The sequence below is a fragment of the Mya arenaria genome, chromosome 4 (assembly GCF_026914265.1).
Source record: "Mya arenaria isolate MELC-2E11 chromosome 4, ASM2691426v1".
Taxonomy (NCBI): Eukaryota; Metazoa; Mollusca; class Bivalvia; order Myida; family Myidae; genus Mya; species Mya arenaria.
This window is the reverse complement of record NC_069125.1, coordinates 32,097,703-32,112,277: the sequence shown is the minus strand read 5'-3', so window position 1 is coordinate 32,112,277 and position 14,575 is coordinate 32,097,703. Positions and strand designations below refer to the sequence as shown.

At 35.4% G+C, this 14,575-nt stretch overlaps 1 protein-coding gene across 4 annotated transcripts in view; it reads left to right on the top strand.

Annotated features, from left to right (window-relative positions):
* Positions 1 to 14,575, top strand: part of LOC128230291 (ankyrin repeat and sterile alpha motif domain-containing protein 1B-like) — a 126,958-nt gene that overhangs the window by 67,660 nt on the left and 44,723 nt on the right. For 3 of the 4 annotated variants that reach the window (XM_052942441.1, XM_052942442.1, XM_052942440.1), the window contains 4 exons: positions 5,647 to 5,909; positions 6,739 to 6,874; positions 11,368 to 11,471; positions 14,429 to 14,540. In XM_052942441.1, the coding sequence (XP_052798401.1) occupies positions 5,647 to 5,909; positions 6,739 to 6,874; positions 11,368 to 11,471; positions 14,429 to 14,540 (615 nt within the window). Of the gene's footprint in view, positions 1 to 5,646; positions 5,910 to 6,738; positions 6,875 to 8,010; positions 8,105 to 11,367; positions 11,472 to 14,428; positions 14,541 to 14,575 lie in introns of all 4 variants that reach the window. The other variant, XM_052942444.1, reaches the window with a different exon arrangement.

Below are 14,575 nucleotides of genomic sequence, written 5' to 3'. Positions count from 1 at the left end.
ATGCCGTAATAGTCCCGACTGACAGTCAACCGTTGCAACCGTTGCAATAGTCTCGACATGCCTTCTGGATGACAGTCAACCGTTGCAACCGTTGCAATCGCAACAAAACTGTGTATTGTCAAAACTGATGATTGTTTTGATAAGGCTTGTCGCTGTGCGGATTAAAGCATGTCGGCATAATTAAGTGTCGGTAATAAGCCTTGCCAGCGGAAGGCACATCGGGTAAAGTGCGAACAAACAACCATAAGGTATTACCATCACAATAGTTTGTTCTATTGATGTTTTTCTAATGACAGACAGCGATTGTTTTTCACACCTTTTGAAAACATTTTCGCACATTTGAAAAGATTTGATAGTGACAATAATGCTACTTTGCGTTATGCACATTATCAATTTTTTAAAACAGTTACATACAAAATGTTTTGTAAAATATCGAAACATTAAAATCATATACAACGATTAATTGATATTTACCTCCTTTCCCGATCTCCGTTACCGTTATAACTCAATCCAGTTAAAGTGCTGACTCACATCAAGTTTTTGTGAGTAGCGTCCCTTTTATAAAAAAGTAATCACTCGTGTTTTTTCAATTTATTTCTCAATAAATCATTTTAAAGTAAACATTCAATATATTTCTGCGTGTGTTAACTTGCGTGATTTTACCTATGTCAGTTGTTCTTTTCGGTGACGCAGTACAGATACTTACTATTACCGCGTTCTTCCCCGGTCCGATATTTTCGACCTGAAATGGACTTGGAAAAAAAACAGATGAAATTCTAATAGCATAGAAAGGACGCAGGCAATTTTTAAGACGAGAATTGGGGGTAAAAAAGTGCGTCCTATGCATGATATAATACGGTAACCGGTTAGAAAACGAGTGAATCGGGCAAAATACAAATTGCCGGGACTGATCCAGTCCAACTCTTCAGTTTTTGTCATTTGCTAGTCATCTTTTCTTGGGCAATGGGCATAGTCGGCAGATTACGCTTGCTGTGCCAAAACAGCCTGAAGAAAGATGCTGACATTGTATGTCATCATTTGCTGCATTATATTCGTCTAAATGCAACACGACAAAAGAAAAAAATCTATATGTAAAGCATAGTTTATTCCAAATCTGATTTTTTGCCATACTTAACAGTTCAATGCTTTTAACATACCAAGTCAGTTCTCTGAGTGTCATGGTAATTTTCACTGGATCAGAGATGGTATCTTTCTGGTCATGAGAGTTTTAGATTGGCAATTATTGACCTTCCTTTGACTTAGGTCAGTTCAGTTTCTTTGTTGAACTCAGATTTAATGGCCAATTTTTGTTAGTTTAAAATTGAAGTAACATTTTAATGTGGTCATTTTGTCAATTTTTCAATTAGTGTTCAAACTTGTATGTGGGCATAAGCTATTAAATAAGGGCAGTTTTAATGATTTTTTTTCTTAAATGTACAAAATGGTGAAACAGATTTATTTCTACTAGGACTCAAATTTCTGAGATGGAAAAAAATATGGTAACTATTTTGTTTTATTTGCTTCAGGCACAATTAGCCACAAAGATGCAACCAAAATTAAATTTAACAATTAAATATTCAAGTATCTTCTATTACCTTCATCATATAGTTGATTGGTATTTTCTTTGAACCAGAATTTAACCAAAACTATTTGTTTCTGAGAAAACTTAATACATGTTGTTGTATACCGTATTTCCAGAAATATTTTGGGTCATAAAAATCGTGTTGAACATTTGTTGAGGCTGTTTGGACTTTTATCTCCTGATTTTATTAGACATGAAATAGATTTCCTATTCAAGAAATAATTGATCTAAAAATGTCTGTTGTATTCTCAGGGCCTCTTAGTTTAAGTTGAAGAAAAACAGGACAAGGAATAGCACATGAAACAGTAAATTGTTAAATTAGGGCAAAATGTAAACAAAATCTACTAGTTTTATGTGATTTTAATATCTATAAATATTGGTGCAATGCAACCATTAAAAATATGACAAATTACCTCCCTTTTTTGTGACCCATGGCCTTTTCCGGGTCCTAAGCTGTAATTTAAGAAAACAAAAGACAGGGAACAGCAGCATTTATCTGTGAAACAGTATATAATTAAATAAGGGCAAACTGTAGACTTTCTGCAAGTGTTACCTTTATATCAAAATGCCATAAAATGTCTATGGTTGTAAGCTTTTCTAACTTTTATCAAGAAACATCAGTTCAATGTTACCCTTTAAAAATAGACAAATTACCTCCCTTGTTTGTATCTTGGTCATTTATATTTTAAACTTTGCAATTATCATATCAATTATGGTGTTGTTGTTTTTGCAACTAGATTAGCTAATAAGAGATGGCTAACTTAACATAATAGCAAATATACTTGTCAATTGATCATTGCTAAGAAATTGGAGCTAATTGTTTAGAGTAAAATCAATAGTGTGTTGTTTTTTTCAACCATCTGGCAATCAGTTCAACATATAGAATAAGGCACCTGGGCTGATTTGTTCCAGACATTATTATGTGGCATAATTGTCAGATGTTCTTACCTGGAAAACATAGCAATAGAGCAAGTATTTATAACTGTGGAGGTTTTTATCTAGTATATATAAATACATTTCTCTGTAATGTAGTTTAATGAATAACACATTTTGAGTAAGATTCTGATATAATGTCAAACAGAATTTCAGAAGTTTTCAGCTGTTGTGTCAAAAGAGTACAAACAAATGTGTATCATATGTTCTGCTACTGAGTATTCAAATTTTTTACCAGTACTTGGAACCAGTTATATGCAAGAAATAGCCTGGAATTCATGCACCAATCAATTGTTACCACGGCCTCCCCAGGTCAGGGGAAAAGCAGGGACTTTGACTTTTGGTCCAGCCAAGGCTGGGTAAAATCCTCGCCCTGTGGGGGCGAACTGCTGGTAAAATGCCCCCCGCACCCAAGGGACCTTAGGTAAGGCCCATTCCCCGCTATTTTGGGCGTGAAGACAAAACCACTGCATACGGGTCCACCTGGAAGGTAAAACCACAGCCCATTTCCTCGGCTATCCCCGGTATACCCCTGGACTGGGGGGGCCTAGTCCAAATAATTGAACTTTGACAAAAAAAATTACAATTTTGATACGTACAAATTGTTTTGTACCAAAAGTGGGTAGTTATTTCGATCGGGATTCTGGGTTAAAGCATATTGTATCTGTAAAATATAAAAACAAGAAATAATGTTATTTTATATTAGTTGCGTACACAAAAACATTAATATCCAACGAGTATTTATGACTTTGATGGTTTTTTCTTCATTTCATTCTGTCAAAACATAACGATATAAACATGCACGGCTGGAGTTCACAGTTTTACATCAATCGGAACACTTCAGCCATGGCCAAGTTGTTACGATGGTATTTACCAGGTCTATCTCAAAGCATGTCAGAGGTGGCTGAGTTATTACGAGTTGTTCCGCTTGAAAATTGTTGTCTGTGTCAGTCAAGTTTCGTTTTATCGGAAAGGTGAATCATGTGTTTTAATGCATTTAATGCTTGTTTTGTGCAAAATAGCTTTGTACTTCCATGGTAAAATATGAATATAAACCTTTATTATCCATTTCAAACATAAAATACTTCACTAAATACAATTTCAAATTTTTTTAAACCCCCCGATTTTTGCACAAACCCGTTTAGACATTAGGGATTGAAAGAATCCCATATAACAGGTCTACTTGTTTAGATTGGGGGGGGGGGGCTTGGTTGCAATGGACTGGTGCATTAGAAGAAACGCTTAGGGCGTGCTCAGTTACCTTAGCAAACAGAGAAGCAAGCAAGAAAAAGTGTTCAATGAAGGCATTGTAACAAACTAGAGTGAGTGAAACAAGACAGTAATTAAGTGTTCTGGCAAAAAGAAAACTAATGCACTGTTCCGTAGGGTTTCTGGAGTGTTATAGTTCTGCTAGATGACAGATATGAGCACCTGTAATGGGGTGGGGAAACATTTGTTAGGTTCACAAGCCACTGATTGTGACTGGCATTTCATTTATTTTTCTCCTAAGAAATCTCATATTGGCATGGCTTTTGGACATTATTCAGTATTGTATAGTTCTTTGCTTCGTATTCGGCCTCCGATTTGTCTTGTGGAATAGTTACTGGTATATGAATATCAATTCATGTATGTTTTATCATAATGTTTGAGCTTATTGAAAGTTAAGATAAAAATATTAATTTCATGTTGGAGATTGGAACGATGAATTTAAAAATTGTCTCTGTTGGCAAGCATGCGATGCACCTAATCATTCAGAGATATTCTCTGACTTCTTGCTCTTGTTATCTGTTCATTTCGTTACCTCCTTAAAGAAACGATATTTTAAATTTTGAATATCTGCACCTTCAGGGGAGGTTAAGTTTGTGGGTTTCTATCATGATAAGTTGTAGACATGTTTATTGCTGCCCTGCCAGACAAGCTCATCAGCACAATTACTCTGCTAGATTGATTGAACTGTGGTCTGGAATGTGAATCTCTGACATGGTTTACTCCAGGTTTAATATATATATCTCTGTGGTCAGTGTGGTTCTATGGATTTTTTTTTAATTACTAGGGCAGTGGGCCATATCAGGAACCTAATGTTTGATATGAAATTTGTCAAACAATTAACACTGTTTTAATGTTATGAATTTATTTCATGCTTTTTGATTGATTCATGCTTGAAACAGCATCGTTTATTCGATACATTATTGCTTGTGCTTGGTGTAAAGTCTTTGTGCCTATCATGGATTATAATATCCTCTTGTACAATTCATACAACACGTACTGTAAGTTTATATTTATTGTATTTAATAGGATGTAATTGTTGTTGTGACAAAGTGTTTGAAGCCTGTATGTATCACAATGTCCGTGTTGCAGAAGTATAACACTTACACCACTTGACCAAGAAGTACTTAAATAGAGTGCTGATTCGTCAACATTTAAGACACAAGCATTTTACTTCCATATATGCTCAACAACATGAAAATAATGCACTGTATTTATTACTGTTTGATATACATGTAGATACCATTAGAGTGTGTTTATTTTTCTGACTAAATTTTAAATGGGGTATGAACCTTTCAGATTAAGAAAAAAGTGTTATTTTGACTTAAATTAGGAATTAAATTTGGTCTAGAAATGAATAAGAATACTTTAATAATAAAAAAACAAAATCAGAAAAGATGAGAGAACTTGGTCAAGTTTGTTTCCTTAAAAATACACCAACGGTTCCATAATAAAACAATTTGTCCTTGATTGAAAGAACATTTAAAAATAATAATTCAAAACGTGAAATTAGGAATTTTATTTTCACAATTGGGGATCATATATATATGTTTTATAGCATTGGGGATTGGGTTTCAATAGAATGAAGCTGAAATTGGTCAGAATCCTCCTACTGCGTTTTCAAAATATATTCATTCAGCAACTTTGTATTGTTACATAAACAGAAGAGTGATTATTTTGGTAACTTCTTATTTCTGTGAAAGTGATATCATTATTATCACATATTGCACAAGATCAAATTTATATTATAACATTTTATGTTTCGTTAAAAATGAAATTAAATGTTCAAGTTTTACGCACAATTATTCATTAAAAAATACTGGTTGAAGCAGCAATATTGTATTTTCTCTATCTTCTGTTTCCAGGTTTACTTAGGGGCTCAACAGTAGGAGTTCCACGGAAGGCCACCTCCCAATTCTATGACGATGTTCTTCGCAAGAGTCGAGTGCCCGTCCAAGATGCTCCTGCGAGTGCGCTCGTAGCTGATTTGTCCAAAATGGATCACGAGGAAGATATTGATCTTGACGCCGTTATGAAGAGTATCGATGTGGAGGTAGCGAAGCGCGCCTCACTCACCCAAACCAGCCATGATGCAGCAAATTTTGATGATGCTGAGGAATGGGAAAAGGTTTGTTATGTATAGATTTGAAGATAAAGAACAAACTAGTTTGTCTGTTTGTTTTTAAATTAAATAGTTTGTCTGTTTGTTTTTAAATTAAAAGGTTGATGTGTTGTCATAGTCTTAGTTTAATATTCATTGGCATTTAGTTGTGCAAAATGTTTTAGTTTGGAGCATAAGTGAATGAAAATCATTATTAAGATCACGGCTATTTACATAAATTCTGGCTAAAATAATTGTTGAGGTATTTCCCTTGATTTTGACTGAGAAAAACGAACAAGCGTTGCCATCTGCTTGCAGTGGTAAATTAAATTTTAAAAGCATTCTGAAATATGTTTCTGCCCACCTAATTTATTGTGTTTTCAATTATTAGCTGAAATACTCTCTGACTGCAATGAAACTGTTATCGAAGTAATTTATAGGGAGTTTTAGCTTAGGCTGTTGTTGAAACTATCAATGGATTAGTCAGTAATTGAATAATATCACTACAGAAGGCACCTCTGGCATATTTGTGGTTAAAACCACAAGACGAGGTGGTCCATTTAAAAAAAAAGAGTTGAGGTATTGTCATGAATATCCTTAGTGTCATTGGTGTCGCTGTGTGAAACTTAATATTGACCATAAATGAAAAACCATTTAAGATATTTACATTGAACTTCAATAGTACATGTGTAGCAAGACCCATTACTCTGGTTTTGCCTTTTTTATTTGCTTTCCGTGCTGTGCTCTTGTTCAAATTAAAATATATTATTTGTTTTGTTTGTTTCTCAAAAATATTTATGAAAATATAGATGTTGCTTTACCAAAACTTATACTGACCAGCTTATGTGTTTTGCAGATAGCAGATATTATGTCAAGTTTCAGTGGAGACTTGACAAATTTCAGTGCTCCCGAACCTGAGTCCCCCACAGTGGAAGAGTTCAATGTAGCCTTTGAGGCGTACATGGACCGTCTGCTAGACTCCAGGGAGCAAGGTACCATCCCCCACACATGTGCATACCAGCCTGTGGTCTCTTCCATCCAATCTATGTTACTGGCTTGTAGAGTTGACCTTGAACTGTTCCTGGTTGTAGATTTGACCGACCTCGGCATGCCTGACCCTGTGTCATTGAATGCAGAATTTGTACATACACTTATTAATTTCACTGGGCATGTGTTGTTTATGGTGTTTTTGAGTAAATAGTAGTCCTATGATTTCTATAGATATAACTGTTTAATTCTTTTATTGTGAAAACAGTGAAGAACACGTTATTTATTGAAAAAAGCAAGTTGCAAGTTTTATACATCTCAATCAGTTTCACCATTCAAAAACTTGACCATGACATGTATTCCATTAAAACTATTTACATGATACTTGATACAAATGGTCACTATAGAAGTATAGGCTTGTATGATTCTCAAAAGCACCAGAAATGACAAAAGAAATCACTGACATGTACCCTCATTTTCATGATCTGAAGTTTCTTGCAGGTTCTTCAAGCATGCTAGCATTTATGTGATCCAGACTGCTCATGTGACATCAGATGCATGCATCTTTGGAACACTGAACATACAAAATATGGAGCATCTTAAAATAGATTGACTTGTTGAGGTGGAGTTACATTTTGGAATGGGGTTTAAGCTCAATGAAGATAAAGCTCAGTTACCCTGGATTTATGACCATCAAACCTAAAAATAAAAAGTAAAATCATTGGACAGACAATTGCTCATGGTGTTTGGTATTGATTGATTCTTTTGTTAAACAAACCAGCTGCTAATTGTATTAGAAAAAGTGTACACAGGTTATATTTTGGTTAGTTTGTACATTTAAAGAATTTGATTGGTTAGTATTAATGTTTGGATAAATATTGACCAACCTATGAACATTTTAGCTAACTTAACCAAACCAAATAATTTACCAATAGTATACAGGTGGCTTCTGATGATTATGAAGGGCAGAGCTTATAAAATTTATATAGGATCTTTTTTTAGAAACCAAAATAAACTCCACCTCAACAAGTCAAAAGAATGGGACTTCACCTATAGCATAGACACTATAGAAACTATACTAAATGGTTCATGTGCCACCATACCTCACTTCTACCATGTATTAATCTTGCCATCGTTGTAGATTCAGAACATTATGTCTTCATTTGGCGTGGGCATGGTCCGGGAATCTGTGTTTGTCAAGGACTTTGAGAAGAAATTTATGCAATTACTAGCAGGTATATCACTGTTGTCAATGCTAACAGCTTGGTAAACATGATGTTTTTTGAGAATAACACTGTAGTTTTTGCCTGTTTAACCGTTTATAACTCTTATCAACGTTGTAAATTTAAGTGGGAAATCCACATAAAAGTGAAGGTGTTTGTCAACATTTACCATTTATTGTAACAGGTTTCCAGGAATGTTTTTGTGAGAAAAAAAAAGTTATGAAGATGTCTGACATAAAATTCTGTCTACATCATTCCATGGTCATTAAAGATGGGATCCTCTTTTCAATGCGTTAATGACAAACTTTTAATGAAGAATTTTATTAAGTCAACTTTACACTATACTGCCCAAATCATACAAACTTTGTGTTAATTGGCAGATTTATTTTTTTATTACATTTACCGTATTATATCATGTATAGGACGCTAGCATAGATAGGACGCAGGCAAAAAAATAGTTGAAAAACGGGTAAAAACCCTTAATATATAAGATAGGACGCAGCGAAAAAATGTCAAAATCGGAGCCGAAAAATTGAGGTTGGTAAAGTATTTATAACATATATTGAAGTAAAAAAAAATGTATATAAGGCATATTTCGATAACTGTCTTGTGTATTTCGATAATTATCGTCGTATTTCGGTAATTTAGTGTACACAACAATGATATAAGTCCTGACATTTTGAGAACATTCACGCATATTATAAGACTTATACAAATGCTGTAATAGTCCTGAAACGCCTTCTGACTGACAGTCAACCGTTGCAATAGTTCCACATGCCTTTTGAATGACAGTCAACCGTTGCAACCGTTGCAATAGTTCCGACATGCGTTCTGAATGACAGTCAACCGTTGCAAAACTGTGTATTGTCAAAACTGATGATTGTTTTGATAAGGCTTGTCGCTGCGCGGATTAAAGCATGTCAGGCATAATTAATGCGTGTCGGTAATTATCCTTGCCAGCGGAAGGCACGACGGGTAAAGTGCGAACAAACAACCATACGGTATTAACATCTCAATAGTTCGTTCTATGGATGTTTTTCTAATGACAGACAGCGGGTGTTTTTCACACCTTCGCACATTTGAAAAAGATTTGATAGTGACAATAATGCTACTTTGCGTTATGCACATTCTTTTATTATTTTTTAAAAACAGTAAGATACAACAAAATGTTTTGTAAAATATCGAAACATTAAAATCATGAACAACGATTAATTGATATTTACCTCCTTTCCCGATTTTCCGTTGCCGTTATAACTCAAACCAGTTAAAGTGCTGACTCACATCGAGTTTTTGTGAGTAGCGTCCCTTTTGTAAAAAAGTAAACACTCCTGTTTGTTTTCAATTTATTTCTCAATAAATCATTTTAAATTAAACATTTCTGCGTGTGTTAACTTGCGTGATTTTACCTATGTCAGTTGTTCTCTTCGGTGACGCAGTACAGATACTTACTTTTACCGCGTTCTTCCCCGGTCCGATATTTTCGACCTGAAATGGACTTGGAAAAAAACAGATGCAATTCTAATAGCATAGAAAGGACGCAGGCCCTTTTTAAGACAAGAATTGGAGGTAAAAAAGTGCGTCCTATGCATGATATAATACGGTATACACAGTTAATCCAAAGTTGTCGGGACCAAGATAAAAACTTTGAATAACTGTATTTTGGATCAACAATTATTAGAAAATTATTAAAAATGACGGCGTTTGCGAATAACTGGTGAAGTGAAATATTTAGTAGGGAAGATTGCAATGATGGTTACACATTACCAACATGTGTGCACAATTCTTGAACAAGAGCTAAACGTGTTGATCACCTCAAACTGATGCCCACATACAATTGCTGTATGAAGTGAAAACTATGAGATGACCGAGTTCAAAACAATGATTGATAAATATGTGTGAAATACCGAATCCGGACTGTAATTTTTACGTCGAATAGCGATAATGCAAAATAGCCATTTCGGAATATAGATGAAAATTTTAATTAAACAAAGAAGAGTGAAAAATAAATTCAAAAAAGTAATGCACCAGTCAATTGTCACCACGGCCCTCAGGTCCGGGGAATCCCCGCCCAGTGAGGACAACTGCTGGTAAAATCCCCTCGAAATTGGGAGGCCGTGGTTACAATTGACTGGTGCATAATAATTTTGGATAAACGATGTTCGGATTAACAGTGTTTAAATGTATACAACCTCACTGCTTAAAAAAAGAGTACAATATGTTTGTTGATAAAATGTAGCGTACATGGTTACCTTATATGTTATTAAGTTGTTATGAAGTGTGATGAGTGCTACTCCTTCTATACATCATTTGTACACAACTGACAATAGCTATTCAAAGCAAGTGCCAGTGCATGCATGTATTGAGTGCACTTAGATTAAGAAGCATGTCTCGTTTACTTACGATAACAAGAGCATGTTAAGTAGCTCTTGAATAGGAATCACTTGTAACTCATTACATGTAACACTTATTGTTCTGTGCACTACTGACATGGTAAGAAAGGAAGTGTACGATAGGACAATTAAGCAATGAAGTTGACTCGGTTTCATTATATATTATGTGCAAAATGAAATCTAATAAATTACGAAGTTGATATAGAAATACTGTTTTAACTACTCTATTTACAGTGAAGCTACATTGTGTATTTTGCTCCCCAAAAGCATAATAAAAAATCTTAATTTCATCTGTCTGTACATCTGTCTGTCACACAGTTGTCTGGAGAACAACTGATAAACTACTGATGGGATTTCAATGAAATTTGACATATAAGCAGAAGGCAATATGTACAAGGGTAGTGCTCAAGAAGCATAATCCTGCCTTCAGTCACTGCTGAATTATCTCCCCCTTTCAATTTTACAGTATGCATTAATATGGAAGTTGCTTGTCATTACCACACAAGGGTTTCAATTTTACCTCCCATATTTACTGAATTATCTCCCCTTAACCATATTTTTTCCCTAAGAGGTAGGTGCTTGTGATAGTTTTTTTTCCCAAATCATAACTTCAAACTTCTTTGAGGTATTGATGTAAAACTTCATATACAGGTATGTGTTAGTAGGGAGAGTTCACAAGAACAACAACTCTGTTTCTGGTATTTTAACAATAATTACCCTTTTATTCATATTGATACCTACTTTATGTCTTTTCAAGTTCTTCTTATGACCAATGTTGTCCAGACTGATATGTTCCCTGTCAGGGACTTCGTCTAATATAATATATATTGCCCTGCACGTGCTTAATCCATTTGAACCTTTTTTCAAAATGCATCCATATTTTAGGTGAAGGTCAAATGGTCAGCGTTGGGGAGTGGCTTGAATCACTGGGTCTTAGTCAGTATGAGAACAACTTCATTGCCAATGGCTTTGACAACATAGACTTCCTGGTAAGTTTCATGTCACACAATATACCTCATTGTCAGTAACCTTAGCAAGATTCATTGAACTTGCTTTTTAGTGTCACGGGACTTTCATGACCTTGAATCTAACATAGATGTAGCATTTGATGTTTTGAAATTCAGTTTTGCAATCTTATGTACTTCCCTTTGGTAACATTATTGTTGTCTTTGGAAAAATGATGTTATAAGTAAGATTGTTTTGGATGAGTTACATTTTATTTCTGATCACAAGCTTGCTACATTTGCGGACTGTCAAAGAGTAAAATCAACTTAAAACAAAATTACATTTAATTTAAACATTCAGGTTGCATAACAATGCAACAACCGGTTCACACAGATTTTAGAACAACTTGATTTTAGGCTGCTGGGTGAATAATGAAATGCTTAAACTTGCAAACAAACCCTTAAAACTTTTTTGATTTTTGATTTTGCCTTGAAACTGCTTGAAAAAAGATTGTATTTTCAGAAATAGTCCTTATATATTTCCTTGTTTTGCTCCAAATGGAGTATAACATAAATAAAGTGTATTAAGAGATTCATATTCAAGGTTTATATTATCGGGTACAGTTTTTAGCTCACCTGTCACTTTGTGACAAGGTGAGCTTTTGTGATCGCCTTTTGTCCGTCGTGCGGCGTGCGTCGTTCGTCAACAATTTACTTAAAAGACATCTCCTCCTTAACTGCTGGGCCAATATTAGGGATGTTCCTTGGGTGGTCTTCTATCAAAGTTTTTCAAAGAATATAATTCCATGCAGAACTCTGGTTGCCATGGCAACCAAAAGGAACCAAAAGGAAAAACTTTAAAAATCTTCTTCTCCCAAACCACCAAAAGGCTCACCAAAAGGCTTAGGCCGTTGATATATGGTAGGTAGGATCACCAAATGGTCCTCTACCAAGATTGTTCAAATTATGGCCCTTGGGTCAAAATTGGCCCGGCCCCGGGGGGTCATGGGTTTTCTCTATATGTTTATAGTGAAAACTTAAAAAAATCTTCTCCTCTGAACTTACTTGGACTAGAGCTTAGATATTTGTCATGGTTCATCGTCTAGTGGACCTCTACAAAGTTTGTTCAAATTATGGCCCTGGGGTTAAAATTGGCCCCGCCCCGGGGGGTCATGGGTATTCTCTATATGTTTATAGTTAAAACTTCAAAAATCTTCTCCTCTGAACTTACTTGGACTAGAGCTTAGATATTTGGCATGATTCATCATCTAGTGGACCTTTACAAAGATTGTTCAAATTATGGCCTTGGGGTCAAAATTGGCCCCGCCCCGGGGGGTCATGGGTTTTCTCTATATGTTTATAGTGAAAACTTCAAAAATCATCTCCTTTGAACTTACTTGGACTAGAGCTTAGATATTTGGCATGATTCATCGTCTAGTGGACCTCTACAAAGATTGTTCAAATTATGGCCTTGGGGTCAAAATTGGCCCCGCCCCGGGGGGTCATGGGAATACTTGATATGTTTATAGTTAAAACTTCAAAAATCTTCACCTCTTAACTTACTTGGACTAGAGCTTAGATATTTGGCATGATTCATTGTCTAGTAGACCTCTACAAAGATTGTTCAAATTATGGCCCTGGGGTCAAAATTGGCCCCGCTCCTGGGTGGTCATGGGTTTTCTCTATATGTTTATAGTAAAAAAAATCAAAAATCTCCTCTGAACTTACGTTGCTTAGAGCTTAGATATTTGGCATGATTCATCGTCTAGTGGACCTCTACAAAGATTGTTCAAATTATGGCCTTGGGGTCAAAATTGGCCCAGCCCCGGGGGGTTAGGGAATTCTCTATATGTTTATAGTTAAAACTTCAAAAATCTTCTCCTCTGAACTTACTTGGACTAGAGCTTAGATATTTAGCATGATTCATCGTCTAGTGGACCTCTACAAAGATTGTTCAAATTATTTCCTTGGGGTCAAAATTGGCCACACCCCGGGGCTGATGGGTTTTCTCTATATGTGAAAATCTCCTCCGAACTCACAAAGACAAGTAACGTCTTAATTTAAACTGGATAACATATTTAGTACACATACCAATTTTCAATATGGGCCACATACAACAATTAATAACAAATATACATATATAGATACACACGTAAAATCAAGTAGTGACAAGAGCTTAGATATTTGGCATGATATATCATCTAGTTGACTTGTACCAATATTGTTCAATCTTTGGCCCTGGGATCAAAAAATGGCCCCACCCGGGCGGTCATGGGTTTCCTTACATATGTATATGATGAAAACTTATAAAATCTTCTTCTCCGAAACCAAAAGGCGAAGGCCTTAGATATTTGGTATGAAGCATTGTTTATCGGACCACTATTAAGATTGTTCAAACTTTAGCCCTGGGGTCAAAATTGGCCATGCCCCGTGTTCATAGGCTTAGGTTTTCAATATTTGTATATAATGGAAGAATGTGCAATATATGACAGGTGAGCGATTCAGGGCCATTTGGCCCTCTTGTTAATAATAGTATGTAGAGAATAAAGAGTTCAATACATTCACTTATGCATATGTACAAAGCAAGTAAAAAACCAAACCGGATCTCCGCTATCTTTTCCTCCTCCACAGAATTTTCATTTGCTAGAAGAACAGGACTTAGAAAAGATCAGTTTGCTAATCTATGACAGAAAATTCTCACGGCACCAAGTCTCTACAGGGATATGCAATTTCCTCAATATAAATCTTATCATTAGTGTTGCTGCCGTTGTTCCAATTTTTTTTAACCTTGGCAATAAGCCAAGAACCATTCAAAGATATTAAAATGAAACTTGGTACACATGTTGCCAGAGATAATACATAAATGCGTAGTAAGGCCCATAAATTTGGTTAAAATCCTTTGATAATTATGCCCCTATCTTGACTAAAAAAACCAAAACAGAAGTTCCATGGCACTCTTATTGACATGCATGTTACTGATGGTAAATATTTTCATTCCCCAGGACCCTCGTGTGTTGGAAGAACAGGATCTAGAGCAGATCGGCGTGCTGGCTCACGGTGATCGACAGAAGATCCTGGCAAGCACCAAGGCCTTACCTCAACTAATGCCAATTGGTGGGTACCGGAGTAATGGAGTGTTTCAACCATGA